Source organism: Elgaria multicarinata, chromosome 10 (genome assembly GCF_023053635.1).
Source record: "Elgaria multicarinata webbii isolate HBS135686 ecotype San Diego chromosome 10, rElgMul1.1.pri, whole genome shotgun sequence".
Taxonomy (NCBI): Eukaryota; Metazoa; Chordata; class Lepidosauria; order Squamata; family Anguidae; genus Elgaria; species Elgaria multicarinata.
In genome coordinates, this window is record NC_086180.1 from 59540401 (window position 1) to 59567986 (window position 27586).

Here is a 27586-nt window from a genome sequence, read left to right on the forward strand (position 1 = left end):
ATATTACTGTTGTTCCCCACCTCAATCAAAATGGAGAGGCAGGTAAGAAATAATAATAATAATAATAATAATAATAATAATAATAATAATAATAATTCTAGCATTAGGGTTTTCTTTAAAGTATTTTAGATTTAAAATTAATTATTGAAATATTTAGAAAATGTTGATCGACTATAAAAGTGCTATTTCTAGTGCAGTGTACAATTTACTTTTGTGTGGGCCTTTCTGAGAGGGAGTACAGGCAGAAAGCTGACTGGAAGGTCGTATAATGTATATCCATGTGTCTGGGTTTTAAAATTTGAAGGTAACACTTTGTGGTGAAATCAAACAAGGCTATCCCAAACTAGTTGATATTGCTTTTATAAAGCTGTAAGATGCTCTAATTTGAAGTGGCTTGTCTCCAGTACCAAGAAGTATCCTTTCTATTTGTCCACTCACTGAATACCTATGAGGAGTCCAATGAGCAATTTTTGAATATTTGTTATTGATGGACACTTTCATATGGGGAGATATTTACACTGGATTGAACACCAAATACATGATGTTATAAAAGACAAAGCTCACACCGTTCCAATTCAGAAGACACCTTAAACCATGACTTTAACCATGGTGGTTAAACCAGAAAGCCGGGTCGTATTCAGAAAATACCTTGAACCACACCTTTAGCCATGGCGAATAAGGCTTTTTGCCTTTTTCACCATGGTTAAAGCCATAGGATTGCATTGTAAAACACCTTGTTCTTAATTCATTTGTATCAGATTTATAAGTCACCTCAGGGGGGAAATAAATAAATAAATGCAAATAAAGTACTTTAAAAGTGAAATTGCAAGTGAAATACTTTAAAAAGAGAATAAAATAACCTTACTGGGATGAAGTAATAATTTCTACAGAGAAAGAAAAATGCAAATCTTCATACTGTATTTTTTTTTTTAGTTAAAATCCAATACAAATGTAACTAAGCATGCATAGGATTGCACTCTAAAACACTTGAGTTATAACAAACCACTACTAGGTCAGATATACAGTTATCTTCCAAAGCCTTGTCCACCCATTTTTGTTCAGATCCATTTGAAGCATCTTTCATCAAGTAATTGGTTACTAGAAACAATAACTGCAACTGCAGTCCCCAGACTTACAGAGAAATAAACCAAAAGCAATATAATTTGTAAAGCCATTGAGCAAAACATTACTTCAAAGCATATAAATGGTACGTATTACACAACAGCTCCTATGGCTTTAGTATTGCTTTAAATCCATCCGTTCTGCTCTCAAAAGTGATCTCCAAGTGTTCGGTCCATTACATGAATCATCAGAGTTTGCTACCTTGGAGACAGTATCTATGCTGGATCATTCTGGTATTTCAAAGAATTTCAGCGACTGGTCCTATCCTTAGCTTGAGAAGACATTCAATTTAGCTCTGACTCGGTTTACAGAGAGGTTGCTAATTTCCTTTCTTTTTTCTTGACACAGTAATAAAAGGAACACAAGTGAGACCTGAAACAAAATACTGCTGTGTGGAGTGCTGCTGTTCAGCATTTCAGCCAGCCAGCTGCCATCTCTTCCAAGATACTCCATTCCACCAACTCACCAAGTTTTCTGGTCTTCCTCCCACAAACACTTAGCATTCTGTGACACCGAGTGCTGTCCTCAGTGGGCTGCTTTGGGTTCCCTTCCCTATTAAGGTCCCCCACCCCCAATTTTCTTTTTTTCTTGTACTTCTGAAAACCTTGGCGTTTCTCCAAGCCTGCTGATATCTCTTTCATGTGCATGGAATGGATGGTGCTACTTTCGTTACATAAGGACTGGCACTTGGAGAAAGTGTTCCGAATTCATATGTGTTATTCTGGTAGTCCTCATTTGCTAGACAGTATTAGTAGTCAGAGTTTGGCTTTGGCTTTGCAGATGACATTTTGGACCATCCCCAAACGTTACATAAGCAGGGTTTCGCATCAGCATCACTAGGATGGACACAGTCCTTTGGTCTTAAGTGAAGAGGTGGAAAGGATAACAATCTACATAAAATAAAATGCCAGCAAAAGGAAGGGAAACCCCAAGTAACACGTGAGGAAAAGCCAAAGGCAAGGAGTGGAAACTGAGATATGTCATTATTATTATTATTATTATTATTATTATTATTATTTATTTATTTATATAGCACCATCAATGTACATGGTGCTGTACAGAGTAAAACAGTAAATAGCAAGACCCTGCTGCATAGGCTTACAATCTAATATTGCCTTGAAGAAGGACTTTGTCCGAAATGTGTGGCTAATTCACCAATAAATAACTTATAATATATCTCCGTTGCCACCCCTTGCCTTTGGCTTTTCCTCACATATAAAATAAAATGCAGCATATGAAGAATGTTAAAATCATAACACAAAAAAATACAATAAAATCATCAGATATACTCCTTATTGAACTGATTCCCTTCTAATCATAGGGTACAGAACAAAAGTTCCTATATAAAAAAGCAATCATTCTTTACCTAAGGTAGCATCATAGAACACAAGAACACTTGCCTAATTTTTTTTTCAGAAGGAAGCACAATAGGTTGATAAATAAAATCAGTTTCCTAATGCAATTATCGAGCCATCAATACAGGATTTACAGAAAGGTTCACTCTGTGTTGCTAATGGAATGCACTCCATGATGTAGCAATTAATATTTGAGGAAGTCTTTTCATTTTTGTTAATAAGCAGCTGTATTTTATAGGCTTATTATCAACCTTTTGAAATACTACCCCAGCCAAAATTTTCAGATAAGTAGGGCACACTATTGTGAAATATTTATAGGCCTTGATTGCTTAAATTGCCTTTTGCAAGCCCATTTCCTTTTCTGCTCTCCCATTTCTAGACATACTAATAATGTGGCAGACTATTTCTGCTGAGATTAGCCTTTTATGAAATATTCTGTAATTCATGCTCACACTTCCATTTTATGAAATGAGGCAATGAGTAAGGGAATGTTCTTCAACACTTTCCCCCTTTATAAACCTATTCCAATAAAATTATTTTCAAGCCATGTAACACAGCTGATTTATTTAACTAACTCAATTCTAAACCATAGGCACCTGAAGCAATTATCACTCATACACACACCATGGATCTGGAATCTTTCGTTATTTCCCTTTGAAACGTTTTCAGGTTATAGCAGGAAATCTTTATCTGATGTGCAGTTCTATTTTCTTGAAAGCAAGCAAATGTTGAATCAGAGGCACCAGATAATTCTTTTTAAGATTTTTCAAAAAGTCAATAAATCGTAGTTCACCCAAGCTTAAGAGTCAGTTCAAAGCCTTGAAAAACAATTTAATTACAGCATATTTCTCTACAGACCAAATTAGTCACTCTTTTTGAGACAGCAAGCAAACCAGAGAGGTTTGCTCTCAATGGACCACAAATATTGTAGATCCAGAAAACTCTGCCCACTTAAATACCTATATTCCAGGCTCACACAATGCAGCAGAAGTGCCTAGGCAGGGCTAGGCAGGGTGATATCCTGGGGATCGTCCCGGGATCATCCCTGTGCATCCACATGACGCACAGGGCATCCCAGGAGCAGGGAGGTACGATCCCTCCCTTTCCCCGGGATATCACCCTACCCATTATTTTTGATTTTGCCCACGGTCTTGGGATCATCGGGATGTGTGGCCCACCATCACGGTTTTATCCCGGCTCCTCATGAGTATCTGCAATGAGCCAGGAACCGCACATGGGGCATGGAGCTCCTCAGGAGCTCTGTGCCCATCAGGGGTGGGGAGAGGTGAGCACAAGGGTTTTTTTTCTTTAAAAGACTTACATTTTGCGCACGAGCGCTCGTGTCCTCTTCTCCATTTAAAACAAAAGACAAAATGGCAGTCATGATGTCCTCTTCCTCCCTGGATGCCACACACCACGTGTAGATGAGGGGGCGATCTCATGATCATAAAATCACGAGATCATATCCCCCCACCCCCCTCATCTAGACATGCTCCTTGTGACTCAAGCCTCCACTTGTCTGCACTTGCTGTAGTAGGTAAAGCTGATCATAGTCTATCCCTGTTCCCTCAGGATATATCAAATGTGGCTACTATATTGCAAGAATGGGCAGGCTATTGGCTTGCACAATCTTTCTTTTTTTGCCAGAGCTTTGAAACCATGAGCCATACAACAAAATGGTAGGGTTTTCTCCACACTGTTGAGCAGGTTCTCCACTCTGATTTTTGGAGGGGGTCCATCTCTCTGCATCATTGGATTACTCATTGGAAAACCACTCCATTTACAGAGAACTGTGGTATTATCATCAAAGGGAATTAACAAAATGCATACATCTCTGTTATTTTTAATGAAAAAGGGATGAAATTTGGCATCCTGGTAGCTCTTAAGTAAGACTTTAGCCTTGCCAAGTTGGATGTAGATGCCTTCATCCCTTGAATTTTAGGATTTTTTAAAAAATTGTGGTTTAATTTTTATTTTATTTTTTTAAAAAAAGACCAATGTCATTTTTTAAGATAAAGAGATGAAACTTGGCACCCTGGTAGCTCTTAAGTCAGGCTTTAGGCATGACATGTTTGAATCAGATCAGTTCATCTCCCAATTTTTAGGATTTTTTTTTTAAAAAAATCCCCCCTCACCATTCCTCTCTCATAAACATAAACACAAACACACACCTCTCTGATTCTATGTTAATTCACCCCTGTGCATGTATGGAGGGAGCTTTTCTCCTTTATTTTGCTGATACACAGATGTGCATCTTCAGTTTATAAAAATAGAGATCAGCCTTCTTCTCCTGCCTCTCAGAAGGTTCACTACCAACAGCAGCAGGAACAGCAGATAAAAGACTGCGCCTAATTTTAGTGGTTGTGGGGAACTAGAAACACCTCTCTTTGCTACACTACTGCTTTATAGTGGCATTGAAGTGGCATGACACATACCATATACCACTTTCATAGTGCCATATCCTGCTTGGTGTGGCTGCTGCCTCTTATATACCACTTTCTTACTGGTTTCGTAGTGTTATATCATGCTTGGTGTAGATCTGGCTAAAGACTGCTAGAATGGATTTGTTAATAGATCAACAAAGCAGCCTGAATATTTGGACTGTCTTTGGGTGTGTGGCTATGGGGTGGTCATGATGATCACCTGAACTTCAAAATGTACTGCTGCACCACTGGTGGAGTAGGTAGGTAGCCATAGTTCAGTGTGAAAGAGCAAACCCTTTGCATGCATAAGGGTTCAGTTTTGATTGGCAGATTCCTCAGGTAGGACAAGGAAACAATCCTGCTTGAAACCCTGGAAAGTTGCTACCAGTCAGTCTTGACAACACTGGACTAGATTGACCAAAGGTCTGACTCAGTATAAGGCAGCTTCCTATGTCCCTATACATTCCTAGGTGAGTATTACATCACACCAATCCTGTCCTACTAGGGCCGTTTCTACACCTGCCTTTTGCCCTGGGATCATCCCGGGATCACCCCTGTGCATGCAAATGAAACACAGGGGATCCCGGGAGCAGGCAGGGACAATCCCTCCATTTTCCTGAGACAATCCTTAGGTGTAGAAAGGGCCTAGGTCTCTCTGGGATCCTGAAATGGAGGAACCCCCCAATGGAGGTTTTCCATTAAAGGCAGAAAACCGAGCTTAGTGAAATTAATTCAAACAGATCACAACCATCAGCACGTAACTTATATTTTTACAAGCACAGCAATCGTAATTTCCCCACTTTCTAATTAACAGTGAAAATAGAGAAATGTTATATAAAATCAGGGCCTCGGCTATCTGCTTTTCCCCCCTCCCCAGCTAACCATATGATCTGGCATGCAAAATGGAGCTTTACTAAATGGCAAGGAATCAAAAGTCAGAATTTCGAATGCACATGAGTTAGTAGAACAGACCTCAGAATGACAAGGTGACAGTTGCCCTTGGGGGAAAGGATAATGTTTCAAGAGCTCCTCTTTCCAACAAACAACAGAGGTCTGAACATAATAACATGTGTCAGCACAATGACTAGAGGAAAAACAAGATGAAAAGAACTGAAGTTAGAGGTTAATTGTTCTTGCTGCTCAAAGGATTAATAAATACATGATTTGAGGGAACGTAGCAGAATTTTTATCAGATCCTATCCATGGCAATGAAAGTACAGACATTCATTATCAAATTCCAAACCTGGTTTTGAAAGTCTCTTTAACTACATAAAAGAAAATTACACCCAATCCTCAAAAAGAAAAAGCCTCACTTTGCCCTGTGCTTCACCAAAAGAGGTTCTCCAAATTTCCTAAAGTTTTTTTTAAAAAAATCCTTTTCAATACAAGAGAAGGGAAACGGTTGTGGAAATCAGGAAAATACACTTGGGCAGGATCTACATTACTGCTTTAAAATGGTTTATAACAGTAGTGACATTTGTTGGGGCCCAGGACACACTCCATAGACTTTTTTCAAACTGTTTTCAAAGTGTTATATCCTGCTTAGTGTAGATCTGGCCTAGGGTGCAAATCATGTCCTGTGCATTGCAGAAGGAGCCTAAACATCTGGGCAAATTCAGTTCTACATTCATCAAAAAGAGTTATCCTCAGATGTGTGTGTGTGTGTGTGTGTGTGTCTGTAGAGCTCCCAGATGTGAGGAGGGATAACGGCCCATCAGGCTTTCTGCACTTTGTATGTAGGAACTCTCGGTGCATACATCTGTATGTGTGGATAATGCCTTCCAAAGAATGCCAAACAGATGTTCATCAGGGGGCCGTGAATGATGATGGACTGTATGATCCGCCCAAACCCCCTCTGTGTATTCATTCAGCCAATGCATAGAAGGGTTATGTCAGTACTCCCTGGTGTCACATGTGCATTATCATACTGATCCCTGGGAAATGTAGTTTGACTTTACTGCACTGCACTTACTCCACAACACCAGCCATAGTTCCAAAATCCAACTGATGCCCTGAATAGGGGCAGGAAAATCTGTCAGTTTCAGTTTCTCCCTCATCAGTGTTTTTAAAATCTCAGTCTTTCTCTTCCAAATATGAAGAAGTTTGCAAAGTTTCATAAATTTAGAAACAAACCAAAATGAAACCCTCAGCTATCTGTACTGGCCCAGGGATATATGCAGTGAATGTACCAAAGCAGCCTGTAGGAGTGCCAGAGAGCATCCTCAGATGAGCGTTTTATCGCACACTCATTAGTAGCCACTCACGGTTTTCGGCAGGTCCTTTTGATGCCGCTGCCCACCTCCAATGCATCTCCTGCCCCTTCTGTTTGTTTTCCCATCACAAAAAAAGATGCGAAAAATCTGACTTTTCCAGTTTTAGCAAAACATGCTGCCATTTCCTGTTGTGTGCAGGAGAAGCAGGGTGGGTGGGTAAAAATGCCCATTGAATGAGCCATGTGGTCATTGTTTAATTCCTCTTTCTTCCCTCTGTAAAGAAAGAGGAAGTATTGTGGGACAGAAGCCTGATGACTCTCTAATTTGTTGAACATTACCTTGTGCATGAGCATAAAATTTGTTTAACATTCTCAGTCAGACAGGAGCTTCGGAGGTGGAGAAATGGTGCTCAATTTAATTACAGGCTGGACAAAAAAATACCAAAACTATATACTGAACGAGGTAATTGCAGAACTTGAGCAATATCACTAGCTTTGTAGGCTTGTGGTAAAGGCACAAAGGAACCACTGACAGCCAAATCATTCTCTCTCTCTCTCTCTCTCTCTCTCTGTGTGTGTGTGTGTGTGTGTCTGTGTTTGTGTGTGTCTGTGTGCATATTTCTGAAATGTCTGCTTTTTGCACTTTATGCTATGGTGCACCCTTATAAGGTAAGTCTTTCCATTATGAGAACTCTCAATCCAACGGCACCAATGCACCTCTGATGCCACATTTAGCATGAATCAGCTCCAAATAGCTCCTCTTCCCAACCGATATAAGCCCAGTTCCCTTCTCCACAGTAATTTACAAAGCTAAATAAACCATCCCTCCCTTGCACTGAATATTAAATCAAAGCAAATGAAAGCCAGGCAATGCAAAGATAACATTGCAAGAGTTGTCATATCTGGCACTTTACAAAAATAAATATCCTTAATCAAGTCAAAACACCTGCTAATAAAATACAAACCCCAGGCATTCAATAACAAAATAAACACAGCCCAACTTTGTCAGTAGGAGACTAAGGATGGTTTTGCATTGAGGAACTAGAATCAGGAGGAGGAATGAGTTGTGTTTCCAAGGCAATGGACAAAAGGGGACATAAATGCATGTCTCTATCAGAGTTACTCATGGTGCCACACAATGGGAATATATGCAACTCCCTCATTGCATGTCCCTTGGCCTCTTGCAGCCTCTGCTGGGTTGCTGCCCTTAGGTATGCATAAGCAGCAGGCTGCTTTATTATTTATTTATTTATTACATTTTTATACTGCCCCATAGCTGAAGTTCTCTGGGCAGTTTACAAAAGTTAAAAACAATGAACATTAAAAAGAAATATACAAAATTTAAAAGCATAAAAAAACATAAAACATAAATAAAAACAGACAATATCCATTTAAAAACAACTAACTTAGGGGCCACCACAGAGAATGCACTCTCCCTTGCTGCCATCTTCTGAGCCTCCTTTGGAGTAGGCACCTGGAGAAGGGCCTTAGATGTTGAACGTAGTGTATGGGTAGGTTCATGTTGGGAAAGGCATTCCATCAGATGTTGTGGTCCCAAGCCAAGTAAGGCTTTATAGGTTAGAACCAGCACCTTTATTTATTTATTTATTTATTTATTTATTTATTTATTTATTTATTACATTTATATACTGCCCCACAGCCGAAGCTCTCTGGGCAGTTTACAAAAGCTAAAAACAGTAAACATTAAAAGTATACAAAAATTTAAAAACCATCAGAGACATAAAAACAACCTTGAATTGGGCTTGGAAATGTCCAGGCAGCTAATGTAAGCGGCCCTGGATTGGTCTTATATGTTCGAACCTTATGGTTCTGGTTATCAAGCTGGCCATTGCATTTTGCACAAGCTGCAACTTCTGAAACATCTTCAAAGGCAGCCCCACGTAGAGTGCATCACAATAATCTAACTTGGAGATTACTACCATATAGACAACTGAAGCTAGGTTATCGCTGTCCAGGTAGGGATGTAGCTGGGCCACCAACCAAAGTTGGTAGAAGGCACTCCGTGCTACTGAGGCCAACTGAGCCTCAAGTGACAGAGATGGTTCTAGGAGAATCCCCAAGGTATGAACTTGCTCCTTCATGGGGAGTGTAACCCTATCCAGAACAGGTTGAACAGCCTCCATCCAGTCAGCAGAACCACCCACTAACAGCATCTCAGTCTGGCTTGAGTTTCAGTTTAGCCCTCATTACTCAAAATGTAATAAAGAAGAGATTCAGCCTCTTTTAAGTAGCTGCATCACAGTGAAATTCCTGGTGGAGGGTGAAATGATGTTCAATCAGCTGCTCAAAGGGGGTGATTCTGTTTATCCTGACCAATAAGGATGGTGCTTCCCCAGAAGCAGAACTGGAAGGTTGGGGGTTGTTTTCCTCTCCCCCCCAGACAACATATGGGCATGGCTTTAAACTCATATGCTCCAGTTTTGTCCCCTGCAGGAGCTTTTTCATGCCCCCATGAAAAGCTAATGGCATTGTGAAGGTTTAAGGACTACAGAAGCAAGGTCTGCTTGGAGGGGTTATCCCTGAGATGGATAGGTTCATTTCTTCAGGTTTGAAACACTACTTTTGGTTTTGGGCAGGAGGGGATAAAAGGAAAGAGCCAGCCAAGAAGAGCCAGCCAGAAAAGGTGAGAGCATGGAGAAGAAGCAGCTTGGGAAAGTTTAAGTGCACCAATGTTAGGGGAACGTGTGTTTTGCAACCTTTATTTTCTTTTAATGCCTTTGTATCACTCAACTGTATTGACTAGATACTCTTGTGCCAATCTTCCCATGCCTACAGCCTAAACCTCACATTACTCGGAAAGAGAAAGTAGAAGAAGGAAGGTGGGACTCTTAATGAGGCAAGAGATCCTTAGGGAGTTGCTCAGGCAGTCAAGGACACAGGAGGAACCTTGAGAGGCACCATGGCGGGGATCAGTTTCAGGGCAAAGTTGGAGGGTGCAATTTGAAAGCCACACACTGCTGGACATCCACAGTTTCACCCAGATAGGAATGGATGGAACCATTCCTTCCTATAACGCTATGGGAGGGAGTTCCATGTGCATACTGGCCAGTGAGGAGGAAAATGCTGGCCTGGCCAGCATTGATAGAGCAATGCTAACAGACACTGGGTAATACTACCATTGGCCTTCTCTGTCTTGATTGGGATGTAGTGAGCAGAACCAGGTGGCAGCCTGCTCAAGACTACAGACACCTCATCCTGGAAGTCTCACAAGACCTCTGGAAGAGGTGGCCAAGCCAGACCAGGGAGCGGCCCACTGTGTCTTGTTTCATCCTGCTGCCTCCTGTTCAGGCAAGCAGGTAGAACAGGAGGCAGCAGGACAGAGGTAAGTGTGCTGCTGGCTGCCCAGGAAGGTAGTCCAGGTGGGCAGGAGGCATGTGGGACCAAGAGGTGGCCGCTTGCTTGGGCATCTCCCAGCGCTGGCCATGCTTACCACTTCTTTGTCCCACCAGCCAGAAGCATGTAACTAGAAGGACCAGGGGGCAGTGGGAAGACCTGCTGGCTGCCCAAAAGAGCAGTCCAGGTGGGAGGGAGCTGCCCATGGAGCCTGCAGGAGTGGCCACTTTGTGGTCCTGCTAGCAGGTTGTCAGCAGGACCAAGAAGTGGTGAATACACCCGCGGGCACCCCCGCACCACTCCTGCCACTCTCCCCAAATGTTGCCACCTGATGTGCCCACATCAAGCTGCTTCAGGGAAGGGTGGCTCTGCCCAGGCCCGAAACCCACCTCGGACTTCCAACCTGCAACATAAGATCCACTTTCACAATTTCACAATTGCCCAAAATGGTGACAACAGCTTTGCTGCAAACTATCTGGACTGAACATGTGACCACTTTGGGGGCATGTCCCATCAGATGAAGACAACTACTTTAAACTATGCATCACTATGGGAGTGAACTATTGATGATAAAGCAGTGTTAAATCAAACTGCTTAACAGCAATTACAATGTTTCACTGTTAATATAGGCTTGGTATGTGCAAGAAATTGCTTTTTATTCCATCTCAGCAAGGCATCTTTGAAATCTAATTTGTCTGTATCTATGTCTGCTTCTAAAAAGTAGCAAGCTCGGAAGCCTATATTATATTGTATATTAATTTAATTTCTGCTCCTGGCATTCCAACCTGAAGAAATTTTCTGTGCAAAATCTATTATATGACTGTATTGCATTAGATACCTTCTTATATTTCGGAACCACATGATTAATTATTGTTGCCTGACAAAAATCTGACTATGTTGACTGATCATGCCAACTGGCTGTGAAATCAAAACTCACTAATGCTACAGCAGACACACACACGTTGAAATGTAGCTCAGAAAGAATCTGGCCATCAGAAGAGCCAGGAGGAGAGGCAAATGTTAAGAGCATTAGGATTGCTGTACATGCTATCCTGTTATTATAAACTCATGGTTGAATGCCTGGGAAGTAAACTCCAGGGCAAGTATTGAATGAGCCAGTAAATGGGCATTTTTCTATCCAAAGAAATGGACATAAGTCTAGGAATTACCAAAAATGCATGCTCGGCCTGAAAGACTACACATCACAGCCAGAAAAATCAAAACACCTGCTAACTGTCTGCTTTTGTTTAGACCTAGGTTAATAGCCAATTACAAAAGCACTTTCATAATCTAAATTGAGCTTGTTGAACCCCCACAAAAGTGATGAACATAGATTAACATATTTTAGAAGGGACGTCATTTTGCCCAGTATTTTTAATACTCCTGGTAAACACCGGCTGCAATGATGAGCTATGATACCACAACCACCACACACACTAAGCCCACTGGGAACAGTTTATTCAAAATGTTCAATAAAAAAGACTTTGATGCAAAGAGAAACTCATGTTCAGGGCTGCAATTCTGGCAAAGCTCCAAACTTTTTAAAATTTCTTTGCAGGTTCCAGGAGAGCTAGAGGAATAGGTTGTACTCAAGTGAATAAGTCTACCTGAAGATTTGATAGACTTGTGCTGCACATGGAAATACCTGAATAATCAACATACTACATAAACAATGCAATTGTGTAATGTCATTAGCATTTTAAAAGGAAAATAATGTATTTCTGTTATAATGCAATAACTTACACTGCCATTAACTTACATACAGGACCAACCAAGTGAAATCTGAAAGTCTAGAACAAGATATCCGTGTATCCCCAATTCTACCTTGCCCATCCTAGTTTATAAGACAGCATCCCTGTTAAGAGGAGCCTTGAGTGTTTTAAGTATTTCATGTGTGCCTTATCCCAGTTTGCAAATTAGTAAAGGTTATCCACAAAATTTAGAGACTGGTCCACTCTAATAGCCATATTACTAGAGAGAAGTGATTGTGCATGAGAAAAGCATCCTCATTCATTCCAACACAGCAAAGAATATTGTTGCACCTTCAAGACTAATACATTCATTATGGCATGAACTTTAATGTTCACTTTATCAGATGCATGAAGTGTTATTCTGAGTTATATTCAACCATGGGTAAACCATATTTACCCATGGTTGAGGGAAATAAACAGTTAGGTCAGAGGGAAATGGATGCAAAAAGTACAGACAGTAACTGTTACATTATTAACAATGGCAGTGTATAAAATGTTTGTTGTACTGGGTAAGCTGATTAACACATATAGGGTTTTTCTGTTTTGTTTTTTAAAAGTATTATCCCACCGTAAGCTGCAAAAGATAGAATGGAACCATTTGTTCATTCAAGGTGAAACTGGGCCCCCAGATTTATCACTTTTGAGGTTCAGGTGCAGAATTCCTTGGGTAGTTTCTTGCTGCCAGTGGGACTAAATAGGGCCACATTTATTAAAGATCTGCAAAGTGGTGAAGCCTAAGTGGGCATCCTTTCTATGCTAGTATCCCGGCTGTTGTTAGAATTGGGAAAGCCATTTGTGGTAGGAAGGCTTTCCGATGCCCCCTTCCCCTCAGGCTGCAGAACTCCGAGTGGGAGAGGACGTTTGGCCTCAAATGTAACCCTTATCTACCTGGCTGGGGCTGCAAAACTCCCAGTTGGGAGCCTCAGGCATTACCTATCATCACAATGGTGCCTCTGAATGCTCACTAACCCTACTGCCGTTCCAGATGCCTGCTCATACCCGCCTGGCATTAAATGTAACTGAAACATTAAATAAAAAGTCAGATTACCCTAATTAACACTCCCAGGCTGTCTTGCAGTATGAAGTAGGGAAAAACCCATCACAATCCATAAAAGTGGTTATAAGCAAAATAAATAAATAAATAAATCCTACTCAGCCCCCAAAAGAATGACCAGCAAGCCTACACTGCCTATAGGGAGGAAGGGCTGGAGCTGTGCATTGAAGGCTGCCGAGTCCCCTCCCCACCCCACTGGCTCTATAGGGAGGCCACCAATAGCAAGCCTCCCACCTTGCCTCTTCACCCCTGTAATGGCCTCCCCATGCCCAGGCAGGCCAGGCATGAGAGTAAGGCATTAGACTGCATTTCTTTTGATTTTCCTTCTCCTCGGAGCTGCAAAATCCTTAAGACTTTGTGGACAGTTTGAAGGTGATTCTTTTCTCTTTTTTTAATCAATCAGTGAAGTGGCTTGTTGTTACTTTTAATTCCCCTCTCTTTTTTGTTTTTTTTGGTCAAACAGAAACTGGGGAGGGAAGGAAACTGGTAGGAAGAGAAAAACTGAATGAAACTCTGTTAGTTGCCATGGCAATAAATGCTTTGCTGTTGACAGAGTTTTTTTCAGCTATTACTGGCTCCAGGCTAGAAGTTTCCTTGTGTGCCCATAGAGATATAACTGTGAAGTCTAATATGTATTTAATATCCTAGGCCTCATTACAATAACAACTGAGTAGGAATGTCTATATACATGTTAGATTTTGTCTTCTGATTTCAGTTTTGCCCCAAGTGAGGTAAAATGTAAATGTGCTGAGGAAGAAAATCAGAAGGAAATTCAATTTTGCCACCAAGTTCCTTATTGTTCCACTATTCCACTGATCAGAAGCTTCTCCATATTTTTGCAAGATAAAAATTGCAAAACTAAAGTTGTGTGCGAGTAAGACTCACAGAAATAAAATGCCGTTGTATTTTAAGTAAACAACCATGACTGTAGCTTACTCCCTTCAAGGAATCACTCCAGCTTCTATCAACACAGGCAAGCTATTCACCTCCCAAACATCTCATAGAGAAATGGACTACAATCTTTCCCAGTAGAATATCTGCCTGCAGTTCCTGGGGGCAACTGAAATGGTCCCCATAGGATTCAAGGCTTGCACTGCCCCAACCAGCACACCTTACTTTCTTAGCATCAGTGCTGGTCGAATCTGCTGGGAAATCAGAGTGTTAGTAGAATTGTCTCCACATGCTGCTTTCCCAACAGAAATAGGAGGGGAGGTGCTTCCCGCCACTCCACCTGTTCCAGAAGATTCAGCCACGTCAACCAACCTGACACATAGTGCCATCTTCTCTTTACCCTTCTCAGTACTTTTCCCACAAATATTATAAGGTAAACATCAATTCCACACCCCTCTCAACATTCTAAATCAGGTGTGGTGGGAATAAAGAGACAGAGTGTACAACTGAGTATTCCTGGACTTATGGTTAGACCCATTGACTACCATTACATATTAACAACAACCCAACAACCTTAAACAACCTTCATCTTTCATTAAAGATGAACTGAAATGGAAACATGAAAAAAAGTTTCCCACCAACTCCAATAATGAAGAATAGAAAGCCATCATTGTATCAGTCGAAAACCCTCTGGTCTCTTTAGGTAGGGAGACCATATTTTGGAAACCAAAAAGGAGGACAACATGGTTGCCCCCCAAGGGGGGGGTGTCCAGCACCAAGGGGGCGTACCCACCTGAACATAGCCTTGGTCACATGTCTGATTTTACAGCACACATTTAAGACAAATCTGTTCTACATAGCATCTTAATGTTAAAATCACTGAAATAAAGAACAAGTAAGAGTTTCAATGTATCTGAAATTAACTTCACTCACTCCTACTTTTGTAGGTTTTGCTGTACTTTGAAGCTTTTGCTATGCTTTGTGTGATACAGTCTCCCCTTCCCTCAAATATCTTTTCTGACTGTGTCTTCACTCATTACAAACTGCTGTTGTTATTAACAGGGTTTGCTACTGGCCAGCCAGATGGCTGGCTTTTTTAATTTCAATTTTTTTAAAAAGCTTGTATATAATTGTCACAAGTTTCTCTACTCTAACATTAGGGTGGGTGTTGTGGCAGTTTACCTAAAGACTGGAGATCCCCTTAATGCCAAGGGCTGAAAATGTTCAATATGCAAAACCCCAAAGAGGAGGTTTGACAACCTGAGTTCGAAGGATATGGCTCCAGCAGTTTTAAAACACAATAATTTTAAACTTTGAACTTGTAAAAAAAATCCTAAAAAAAAGGATGAACAGATCTGATTCAAACCTGGCATGGCTAAATCGCTCCTCAAGAGCTATCATGGTGCCAACTTTCAGCCCTTTATCTTTTAAAATGTCATTTTTAAAAAATAATTTTAAAACCTCAAACTTTAAAAAAAATCCTAAAACTCAATGGATGGACAGATCTGTTTCAAACTTGGCATAGCTAAAGTCCTTGTTAAGAGTAATCATGGTGCCAAGTTTCATTATCTTTAAAAATAATATTTAATTTTTTTTTTAAATCCTCAAATTTTTTAAAAAATCCTAAAAATGAATGGATGAACAGATCTGTTTCAAAATTGGTATGGCTAAAGCTCTACCTAAAAGCTATCATGGTGCCAACTTTCAGCTCTTTATTTTTAAAAATGATGGTTTAAAAAATAATAATTTAAAAAACTCAATTTAAAAAAAAATCCTAAAAAACCAGTGGATGAACAGATCTGTTTCAAATTTGGTGTGGCTAAAGCTCTAACTAAATTCTATCATGGTGCAAAGTTTCATCTCTTTATCTTTAAAAATGACAATTTTAAAAATAATAATTTTAAAACCTCAATTTTTAATAAAATCTTAAAAAATCAATGGATGAACGGATCTGTTTCAAATTTGGTATGACTAAAGCCCTTCCTAAGAGCTACCATTGTGCCAAGTTTCATGTCTTTATCTTAAAAAATGACAGAGTTATAAGCATTTTAGTTAATTCCCATTAGAGCTGCTCTTTGGAAAAAACCAGATTTCCCCTCCCCCTCCCGGATTTGTCATAAAAAACCCAGACAAATCCAGGCAAATCTGGTCATATGGTCGCCCTACTTTAGGAATTGTGACTACAAAATGGATGCCAATATTTTTTTGTTTCCAAAGTCACTTTTAACATAGAGAATATGGTGTGTGTGTGTGGTTTTTTTCTTTTCTTTTTGTCTTTACACTGTTCTTTCTCCCTAAGCATTTAACTGAGATTCCTAAAATGTTCAGGATATTGAAAACCAACATGTTTTTCTAGCTCTTGAAAATGTCAGAAAGGTTGGTTTTGATTTTATGACGGTTAGAACAACTCCATCCTGTATTACCACTTTACCTGGTGGTTTCCTTATTTACTGAAGGGCCTTAACAAGGGAGATGCTAGAATATTTCTGTTAATATGTAGATTATGACACCACTACCATTTTAACTGAGAACACAGAGATAGGGTTGCATTACATTTTAGTCTTACTTAGAGCACACCCACTGGACCTTAACTTAGACTAACATTGGATACAAGCAATAGGGGCTGTTCAAGACAACACACTAAGCCATGGTTAGGCTGCTAACCATTTTGCAGAAAATTGTTAGTGAGTGGGCCTGTTCAGACAACATGCTAAGCTATGGTTAGCCTTTTGCAGCAAATGTTTAGTGAGCATGATTAAACCGTGGTTATGTAGCCACCATTGTTAAGACTGGTTCACACGATATGCTAAGTCATGGTTCATATGGCATGCTAATCCATAATGTTTAGCTCAAAATTCTTACCACTATGGCTTAGCGTGTCATATGAACAGGGTCAGAGACTGCTATAGGCCAGAAACAACAAGATTCCATACCAAACAAAACTATGTGATCGTGACCCTGTTCAGACAACACCCTAAGCCACAGTGTTTAAGCATTTTGAGCTAAACACTATGGCTTAGCAGGACATGTGAACCATGACTCAGTGGGCCTGTTCAAATGACACTTCAGGCTCTGTGGTTAATGAAACTGTGGTTCTCTTGGGTTAGTACTAACCACAAACCATGCTGTTGCACACAACACTTTAAGCCACGGTTAGAGCCACTAACCCTGCTGCAGACAGTCTGACTGTGGTTAGTGAGTGAGAAGGGTTTAGCAAAACACATTGCACAAGTCACCTTAAACCCTGTTGCTTAACCAAAAGCTTTAACCAGCAGGGTTCAAGTTGTCTTCTGAACAGGCCCATTGTGTCACATGCAAAATAAATGATAATAATCTCATCTTGACAATGTACTCAATAGAAATTCTGGCAAGGACAATCTGTTAGATTCTGCATCATAAAAACCAGACTGATCCTGTCAGTCTTCCTAGGAACAGAACCAGCTGATAACAACAACATGTTCAGCATGTTCAAACACAAAAATTAACAAGTATGAATCTACACTTAAGGGACAGCAAACAGCAACAATGAAAGTGAAATATAATTGCAGCAGATCAATAAGGCTCCCTGAACAATTTGCACAAGATTTTCTGGGTTTATTTTTAATATCACTCTTAATTTATTTTCCTTCTCTGCTTTCCACAGCTTCCTATTTGAATACAGGAGGAGAGATGCTGGTTCATTCTCATCAAGTAACAAAGGAGGATTAAAGATTAATTTTCACTTGTCAACTGTGTACGATCTAATTGGATTTCGAACTGAAGGGGCAGTTCAACTTCATGTTAGCTAAGTGATTTCTTGAAATTCCATAACCAGTGCAGTCATGAAAGACTGGATTTAGCTATAATGTGTGTTGTATTTCAAATGTTATCTTTGGAAATCATTTGGCTTCCATCTGTATGATTACTGCAGCCACGGGTATACAACTTAAGCTAGTGAAGCAAAGACCTTAATCCACCTATCAGCAGGTAGGGAATGGGTTTGTATCCCCCTGTACATGAAATTTTATTCTGTATTCCATTATAGGAATATAACTTTCCACTATATATCTGTTAAAAGGTTGACTCTAGACTTAGAGTAGATCCATTGAAATCATGACTACCACCACCATTGGTTTCAATGGGCCACTGTAAACTGGATTCAGGGCAGTGAGTTTTAAGCTATGTTCCATAGTTCCAGCCAAAGTTACCAGAGGAATTTCTGTGGCATGTAAGTTGTAGGAGAGATCCTACCACATATTGTGTAAGAGCTCCAAGATAGCTTCAACTTACAAGTTCCCTTTATTTGTGAATTGCATAAATGGGTATTTTGTGTAGAAGGGGAATGTGGGGGCATCCTCCTAATTCCAAGGTTGCTTGGGTCCTCAGCCCTACCCAGATGTCCGTAGGTTAGACTTGGATTTCTGCAAGGCAAATCCTACAAGCATAGACCTCTATCTGCATAGGCTTTTCTTGCAAGTTGGAACCATGCATGAACAGTAGGGCTTCCCATGGAGACATTCACACCTCATGCATGGACATCCGAGGAAATGCTGTGGGAAGCCATTCAACCTCAGAGGCAATGACAGCAGCACAGCCCTGCAGCCCCTTTCTAACACCTAAACTGTTTTACCATCCTAAACCAGAAAATGGAGATGGGGGCATCTCAGTTCATCCCAACGAAGGAAGCAGTTATCTCAAAAATGGATGGGGGGAGGCCCAGGTGAAACAGTAACTGCAAAACAATACTGTATGCCATGTAAAAAAGAAGAATATTTCATTAGCCATCATCTTAAGAATGTAAGATGATGCCTTATTGTATCAAACCAAGGCTACTTAAGGTCATCTTAAGATGAGCTGTCCACTTCCTAACAGTGGTAAACCAGATCCCTCCAGAAACATGCTCCAGATAGTGAGAGCCAGTTTGCTTTGTTTAACCTCAGCATCTGGTCCTCAGAGGTGTACTCCTTTGAACATTCCACTAATAGATTACTCCTCCAATGTCTTCTAAATGTTTTAAGCCATCTGAGCTAGTGATCATCACTGCATCTTTCAGAGATGAATACCTATATGTTATAGGGAGTGTGAGGAACTCCTTCACTTTATCTGGCCTCAGTCTACAATCCTCTAATTTAATTGGATAACCCTGAAATTTTCTTGTACTGTGAAAATGAAAAACGTTTTTCCAGGCGGTTGTGAGAAACAATATGTTCTTGGGGCCAGTACGTAGTCCCCATTAATTTGAAACCCATCATTTTGTGATACATTCAATTAATTACAATTCATTCTATACATTAGGAGAAAGAAAACACCCACACACACACACAACAAAATACTGAAGTGGCCAGATTAAGAAAATGTTAAAATACACAACTAGTGAATGTTTAAATGTACCAAGAGGGCACTTTAAATAGTGTTAGGGATGTATTTTTTTAATATGCTCTAAGTTTGGCCATTTCTGTAGTCTGTTTATTTTAAATATATATATATATATATATATATATATATATATATATATATATATATAGGAATAATTCTTAACTGAATAAGGCCACTGAATCATCTTCATAGAGTCATTGCACACCAGATTTCAACACATAAACAAGACAGTGTAAATCTACAGAGATGGGGAAGACTAAAGAAAAGTTATTGTGACTCATAAAACACCCTGATAATATGGATAATAAAGCCAAGGGATTGTCAAAGTGCATATTCCATAGATTTGCATGATAAAAACAGATAATAAGCACACCCCTCTCTAAGGCAAACTAAGATTCTATCCAACAACAACAAAAAGTCAAGAGAAAATCAGTGTATTTCCTTTTTAAAATTACATATTAAATCTATAGTGTTCTATGACTGGATATCCACAGGCTGTTCATTTCACAGAAGAGATCATTTCAGAATAGCAGGGGCACCATTTAGGACCAGTGGGGGAGGAAGGAATTAATCTCCCACCCTGTGTTTCAGAGTCGCATGGTTATTCTTCAGAAACATCTGCTTTTGGCCAGCATAGTGATTGGTTTGTTCTACACACCAAGTAACGAGGGTTGAGCAGAAACACCCAGTTCCCCTATGTGAAATTTTGATGAAATAATTCCACTATACCAGAATTCCAGAGAAGATTGTGAAGCTTCCACAATTCACTCCAGGCACTTCAATATTTCCAATTTGGCACACTGCCCCTCACAGGATTGGAGGACATTTGAGGGTGAAGGTACATCATGGGACATAAGGTCTATCACACTGCTGAACTTGAGCACACCCTCCCGCAACAATCGCATTAGCCTAACTTAAATCCCATCCATTTCAATAGGTCTACTCTAAGCAGGACTAACATTAGATACAACCTAGAAAGTCTCTGGTTCAGCGAGGTGGCAGAATTTTTACTAGAACTGAGCTGAAGATTTCAACTCAGCCTTTTCTTCTCTGAAAAACAGAGGTGGCAGGGAAGGAGAAAAAAAATGCATTTTCAGGGAATGGAATTTATATATATATATATATATATATATATATATATATATATATATATATATATAAAATTGCCCCAAGAGAAGGGGCTTACTGTGATAAGTGGTAGTAATGTTTATGAGGTGTTTCTTTCTTTAGTTACTTCCTTCACCACCACTTGTGGAGATGGAGCTGTAACCAGAGGTCAGTAGGTGAGTTTAGACCCTGGATGGAATAGTATTATGGATAGGGGTTTTCATATGGCCATATGTGTGCTTTACATGTGAAGCACACAGCAAACATTTGTCTTGTCCCTCCCTGCTACTCCCTGTTTTACAACTGCTTCTACAACCCTGATACATTAGAACAAAACAATCAAGGCTGGTTGCAATCCAGATTTTTTTAAAAGTAATCTGAGTATATGCCATTTCATGTTTTAAACTCACTTAAATCATATTACTACAGGAATAAAATGGAGTGCAGGACACGGACTAATGGGTTCAAGTTACAGGAAGCCAGATTCTGAGTGGACATCAGGAAAAACTTCCTGACTGTTAGAGCAGTGCGACGGTGGAATTAGTTACCTAGGGAGGTCGTAGTCTCTCCCACACTAGAGGCATTCAAGAGACAGCTGGGCAACCGTCTGTCAGGGATGCTTTAGGGTGGATTCCTGCATTGAGCAGGGGGTTGGACTCGATGGCCTTGTAGGCCCCTTCCAACTCTACTATTGTACGATTCTATGATTCTAAGCCTCTGGATGTCTATGGCAGGAAGTAGCATCATTCAAACACAATCAAAACATAGTGAGGTGCCTTATACTGAGCCAGACCATTGATCCATCAAGCTTAGTATCATCGATGCTGACAGCAGTAGCTCTGCAGGTTTTCAGAAAGATTTTTTCCACCCCACCTGGGGGCATCTGCATGCAAAACAGCTGCTCCACCACTGAGCTACAACCCTTGCCAACTACAGCCCCATATGGAGTATGGCGGTCCACCATACTGATTGCACCTCCATTGCCTTAAGTAGCGGCACAGCAAGGAACAGCTGAGCAATTAGTTAAAGAAAAGTCACACACAGAGAGAGACACACACACACAGACACGGAGACACACACAGGGGAAAATGGTGGCATTTTCGGTTCCATGCTAGTTTTTACCTATCCATCTCTGGAAACACAAGTGTGGTTCCCAACAGCCCCAGTCCAGTAAAGATGGAGTAGTTTTGCCTTCCTTTCTCTGCATCAGAGGCCTTAAGTCATAAGATTCAGAGTCTGCTCCTCATTTCACAACAAAAGGACTCCAGTTGAGGAAAGATAAGTAAGAAAAAACACAAGCAGATACCTTAAGTGTCCAAGGGGAAGTAATGCAGCCTGGGGCTCTACCAATTCCATGACTCACATCTCTCTTACATCTTAAAGGTCTCTATTCCACAGAGGCCTCAGTAAAAGAAACAAGGCTGAATCGGCAACCTTTTGTATGTAAGAGGGGAAATGATTTTGGTTCCTGCCAGAAAGCAGCAAGTCCTGGGTGCAACCCACAAGTGCGTCTGCCTTCCACCTCCAATTCTGTGGGAGGACTCTACAGCATCTCTATCAGTCATTACTGTTATTAATAGTTAAATGGGCTTATATTCTAAGATGTTTGACCTATGCTGACAGCATTGCTGGTGTTATTATGTGATGTAAGAGAGTAATCACAACCGATGTTCGTAACACTGGCTTTGTGCAAGTCACACTTGCTAATCTCTGAGAGCATCCCTTTGAACTGGGCTGCGAATTTCTGTTCTCTCATGTTCCCTCCCAATCCCATTTTCCTCCCCATAGAAATCCAAAATGGCGCCCCTGCTAAAAACAAGAAATTTGCCCATCCAAACAATAAACAAAGCTCCCTAACACCAAAGCACCCCCCCAACTCTTTAAAATGCACAAATTAAGAACCAAATCTTGGTGCTACTTACCACTGTGAAATTCATTACTTTCAGTATCCATATCGTCATTGCTAAGTTAATTATCATGGTAACCAATAGCAGGAGGACAAAGAAGTATAGGCACCTCTTGCGCCAACCATAAATTCCTACTGGATAAAGCTGAGGGTTTTCTGTTCTTGGCAGATTGTTTTGCTGTGTTGCCAGTATATACTGTTCTCGTGTCATCTGTTAAAAAAGTGAATAACAAAATACAATCATTAAGTATTTATCTGAATAGTCAATTACAATAGGCTGTTCTCATATGACTGTATCAGCCCCAACTCTGGACAAAGGAGCTTCCTAAAGAAATTCTTTCTCTGTCTGAAAGTTCCCCACCTTCACCAATGGGCACCTTAAAGGCTCTGTTAATAGGGCCTTTAAGGCCCCCCATTGGTATGTGGGTGGGTGGGTGAGAAATGCAGTTTTCCCAAGTCTGGGGAAATTGCGTATTTGGGGGGAAAGGACAAAAGGGGGCAGAATGTGCATTCCAAGGTAGTGTTGGGGTGAAAATCTGCCAGGCACATCAACCTCAGTGGTATGATTTCATGTTTGATTCCACCTCCCCCTTCCTTTAGGTAAGTGCTATCCCAATTTTCCAGTAACAGTGGGCAGGCTTTCTTTTAGTGAAGCTTGGCTGCCATGCTGCCATTCAGGAAACACTCCCCAAATAGGATTGCCTGCTAAGGATCCCTTAAGCATTTTAGAAGATTCTTGCGTATGTTTTAGGGTGTAAATACAGGTCACATAGTGAACCAGTCAGTACTTTTCAGGCCTTACTGGCACCCTGCACAAATAGGGAGCACACTCTACATGCATAGGATTTTTTTTTTTTAAAAAAAAAAGGTACAAAGGTGTATTTATTGAAGGATCTGAACCAATATTGTTTGAGTCTGAAGGCTTCATCAAGAGAAAAATCTGAAGTACACACTTCTGAGACTGTCAGTGCCAGCTCTAGCTTTTTGATGACCCTCACGCAAGACACTCTCAATAGCCCCCCTCCGTCAGGGAGTCTGTCTTCTCACTGCCATTGCCACAAGCTGCTCTTACTCTTCACCACTTGTTAGAAAGAGAGACAGTGAGCAAGTAGACATTGGCATCTGACTCTCCAGTCTCATCAACTGGGCCAGAGTAAGAAGGAGTTGAATAAGCAGGTTGCAATGGTGAAGAGGAGGAACAACTCCAGGGGGCTCTTGTCAGTGGGCCCCCGCTGGGGTGAGGGCCCTCAGCAGGTGCCTGACTATGCCTACCTTCAATACCAGCCCTAGGGTCTGTATAGGCTCAGAGAACAGCTTCTGTGTTTTAATAGAATTATTTCCCTGATAAAAAGTTGATATTTAAAGTATGATATCTTGCTTTACACCATTTTAGACCTTGTTCTTTTGGTTGTCATGTTTGCCGAGCCATGCTTTGGCTATTGGGTGGTATAGAAATGCAATAAATATATAAAAACATAAATGTTTATTGGTTGATAACATCCCGCTACATTACTGGCCTACAATACCACTCCTCATCTGTATGTTGCGGAGTAAGATCAGTAACGCCAGGTAGGCTGTTTTTCAGTAAAACTCGGCTGCCAGGCTGCCATTACTGGTCTTCTTGTTGAGAAATGGCTGATAAATTCTCAAAGAATGACACTATTCCCTAGAGGAATGTTTGAAAACCACTGCTGCAGCTCATTGTGACATTATTCATTTATCTCACACACCTTTTCCCCAGATTCAAGGCAGTTAATAACCAATTATGAAAAAAAGGAATATAGCAGTAGGTTCAATTCATCAATCAATCACCACCATATTGATATTAAAATCACATCACACTTTCAGCTTAACATCCATCCTTAAAAACACAGTGAAGCCAAGTCTTATAACCCATTTGGAAACTATAGAGGCTCAGTCTATACTGGACCTCACAGCGAAGATCCCCAATTACGACTCTGACCACAACCTTTACTAAAATAGAGACACCTGTCTCATACTGAGTCAGATCCTAGGTCCATTGAGCTCAGTATTGCCAATACTAATTGGCAGTGTCTCTCCAAGGTTTCAGACAGGAATATTTTCCAGATATTTAACCTGGGGCCTTTGCATGAAAGCGTGTGCTCTATGACTGTGCTGCAGCCCTTTCCCACTGCCACTAATCTAACTGCGTAGAAGATTCCCACAATCCAATGATAAAATTCAACCCACCACTTTAAAAATACTAGGGGTGTGCACGGACCCCCCGCTCCGCTTCTCTTCCAGATCCGCGATTTGCGGATCGGCCCGCTCCGCCCCACCCCCGCTCCGCCTATGTCCGCTCCGCTCCACTGCGGAGCTCCGGATCCAGATCGGAGCTCCATTCCCCCCCCATAGGCTTGCATTAAGCTAAAAAAGTATACAACTTTTTTTCTGTGAAAGTTAGAAACCTCAAGTTTGGCACCATGACACCGCATGGGGGTATACACACGCACACCAAGTTTCAAGGCAATCCCATCATCCCCTGATTTTTGGGGAATTTATGAAAATCGGGCACCCCATTCACATCCCTTTCCATAGCTCCGTCAATTTGTACGTTAGAAACCTCAAACTCACCACCATGAAAGCTTATCCAGGGATACATACGCACACCGAGACAAGAGGCAGTCCCATCATCATCTGATTTTTGGGGAATTTATGAAAATCCAACACCCCATTCACACCCCTTTCCATAGCTCTGTCAATTTGCACATTAGAAACCTCAAACTCACCACCATGAAAGCTTATCCAGGGATACATACGCACGCCAAGATTCAATGCAGTCCCATCATCCCCTGATTTTTGGGGAATTTATGAAAATCCAACACCCCATTCACACCCCTTTCCATAGCTCCGTCAATTTGCACATTAGAAACCTCAAACTCACCACCATGAAAGCTTATCCAGGGATACACGCACGCCAAGACTCAAGACAGTCTCATCATCCCCTGATTTTTGGCGGGGCTTAAACCTGCAGACATCTCAATGGGGCCATTTCAAAGGAAATCCCAACATGCCATGAATTGGGGAGTAGAGATCATCAACCTAATATGAATCTTCTTCCACACTTGAAAAATGGATTTGGAACTTCCAAAACTCCAAGTGAGCGCAGGAAGGACTTCTCCCCTGAGTCAAAGCCAGACACACACAACATCCCTGCGAGGTGGGCAGGGGAGGAGGGAGGGAAGGCAGGCAGGCAGCAGACATTTCTGGGGGCATAAGGAAGTGAGCCAAGGATAAGCCAGTAATGCATATAAAATGGAATAAATAAATAAACGAAGGAGGGGTGGAATTAAAAGCAGCAGTGTTGCTGAATAAACAACAAGAAGAACTTTTTTAAATAGGCTATATCTGTCTTTTACCAGCAATAGGGGGACGTGCCCAGGGGAGGGGGAAGCAGCTGCCAGTTCAACTCATGAAAGCCATTGCTTCACCAACAGCTCTGAGGAGTAAACGCTCACTTCAACTCATGATAGGCATTGCTCCACCACTAAGAGAAGTAGACCGCTCACTTCAACTCATGATAGGCATTGCTCCACCGGGTTACTCTCTTTGGAAGGCTCTGATGGCCTTCCAGTGCAGGAGAGAGTGGGGGCACGTCCACATGGGATGCCCTAGGGGAGCTCATCCCCTTGCACCACATCTTTTCAGTTGTTCCCCAAAGTTAGGGTGGGTAGCAGTGCTCTCTTATTATTGGCTTAGTATATGATTTCAGGTTGTGTTTGTGCATTTGGTGGGGCTACTGTGTTAAAAAACACTGGGATAAGTCCGTTCAGATTAAGAAAGAGAAGTTTCCCAGAATCCCAAGTTACCCGTTTTGCCTATCCCCTCCTCCAACTTTGGGATCATGTGATCATGACCAGAAGTTGACTCTGCCCCTCAGCCCTTCGAAAAAGGTATTTTTCCCGCCGATTATTTTTAAAAATCTAGCGCGTGACCCACACCACGCAGAAAGGTGAGAGTAGTCTCAAAATGACCCCCATCCACGACTCTCTGAGCACAAGAATTTTCAGAACAATAGCTTCAAAAACAACACAGTTATCCCCGATTCTTTTCCGCAATGCAATACTATGGGCGAAATGTTTCAAGATGGCGATCGGAGCGGTCTGCCTGAATGAGGAGCTCCGAAAAATGGCCGCTTCTCTTCGCCTTGCTTTTAGGGGTCCGCGGTCCGCTTCTACTCCGCCTCTGGGCAAGGCGGAGCAGGCCAATTCGCTCCTGCTTCTGCGCTTCTAATCGGAGCGGAGCACATGCCTAAAAAATACTGCTGCAGAAAGTGCAGTAGTGCATTAAGGTTGCAATCCTATACGCAGTTCTCTTGGATTAAGTCCTATTGAACTTACTTCTGAAGAGGTGTGCATAGGATTCCACTGTAAGAGAGCATCAGATTTGATTTACATTCCCCCGCCCACTCACCAAGCATATTACAGTGTTGTGCTACTTCTCAATACCCACTAGAAGTATATTTCCCCCCTCCCATAGTTCTAAAATACAAACATGTATGCCTGCATAACGTATACGTAGTAGTGCCATACAACAAGGTTGGAAAAGGAAAAGCTTTTTTTAAAAAAAATGAATAAAAGAAATCTTAAACTCCATAGGAATCTCAATGCCAACTTCAACTCAGTCTGAGTGCTATCATATACAACATTAATTAAAACATCTACCTTGGAAATATATTATTTCCAAGAAATGCTTTCAGATGAAGAAGTGAAAAAAAAGTTGTTTAATGTATGTGCATACTGATGAATTAAATACTCAAGTACTTGCTAAATACTCAACTAATTTTACACTGAAGAAAGCATTACAACTCAGAGTGATGATCTACAGCTTCTTCAGATGAGCGTTTTAAAGCAGGCTCATGACTTGGCCACTCACAGATCTTCACAGGTCATTTTGACGATGACGTGTTCTTCCTGTGTGTCTCCCGCTCCTTCTGCCATTTTTTTCATTATCAAATAATTTTCATTCAATGTGAGTCTTCTGAGCTATAACATTATTTGTTGCGATGTCCTGCTGTCTGCAGAAGAGGTTTTGC

General features: G+C 41.0%; 1 protein-coding gene across 1 annotated transcript in view; it reads right to left on the bottom strand.

Moving 5' to 3' along the window:
- SGCZ (sarcoglycan zeta) overlaps window positions 1–27586 on the bottom strand; it is a 668548-nt gene that overhangs the window by 228020 nt on the left and 412942 nt on the right. The window contains exon 2 of the mRNA XM_063135185.1: window positions 22547–22741. Within this exon, the coding sequence (XP_062991255.1) occupies window positions 22547–22741 (195 nt within the window). The remainder of the gene's footprint in view (window positions 1–22546; window positions 22742–27586) is intronic.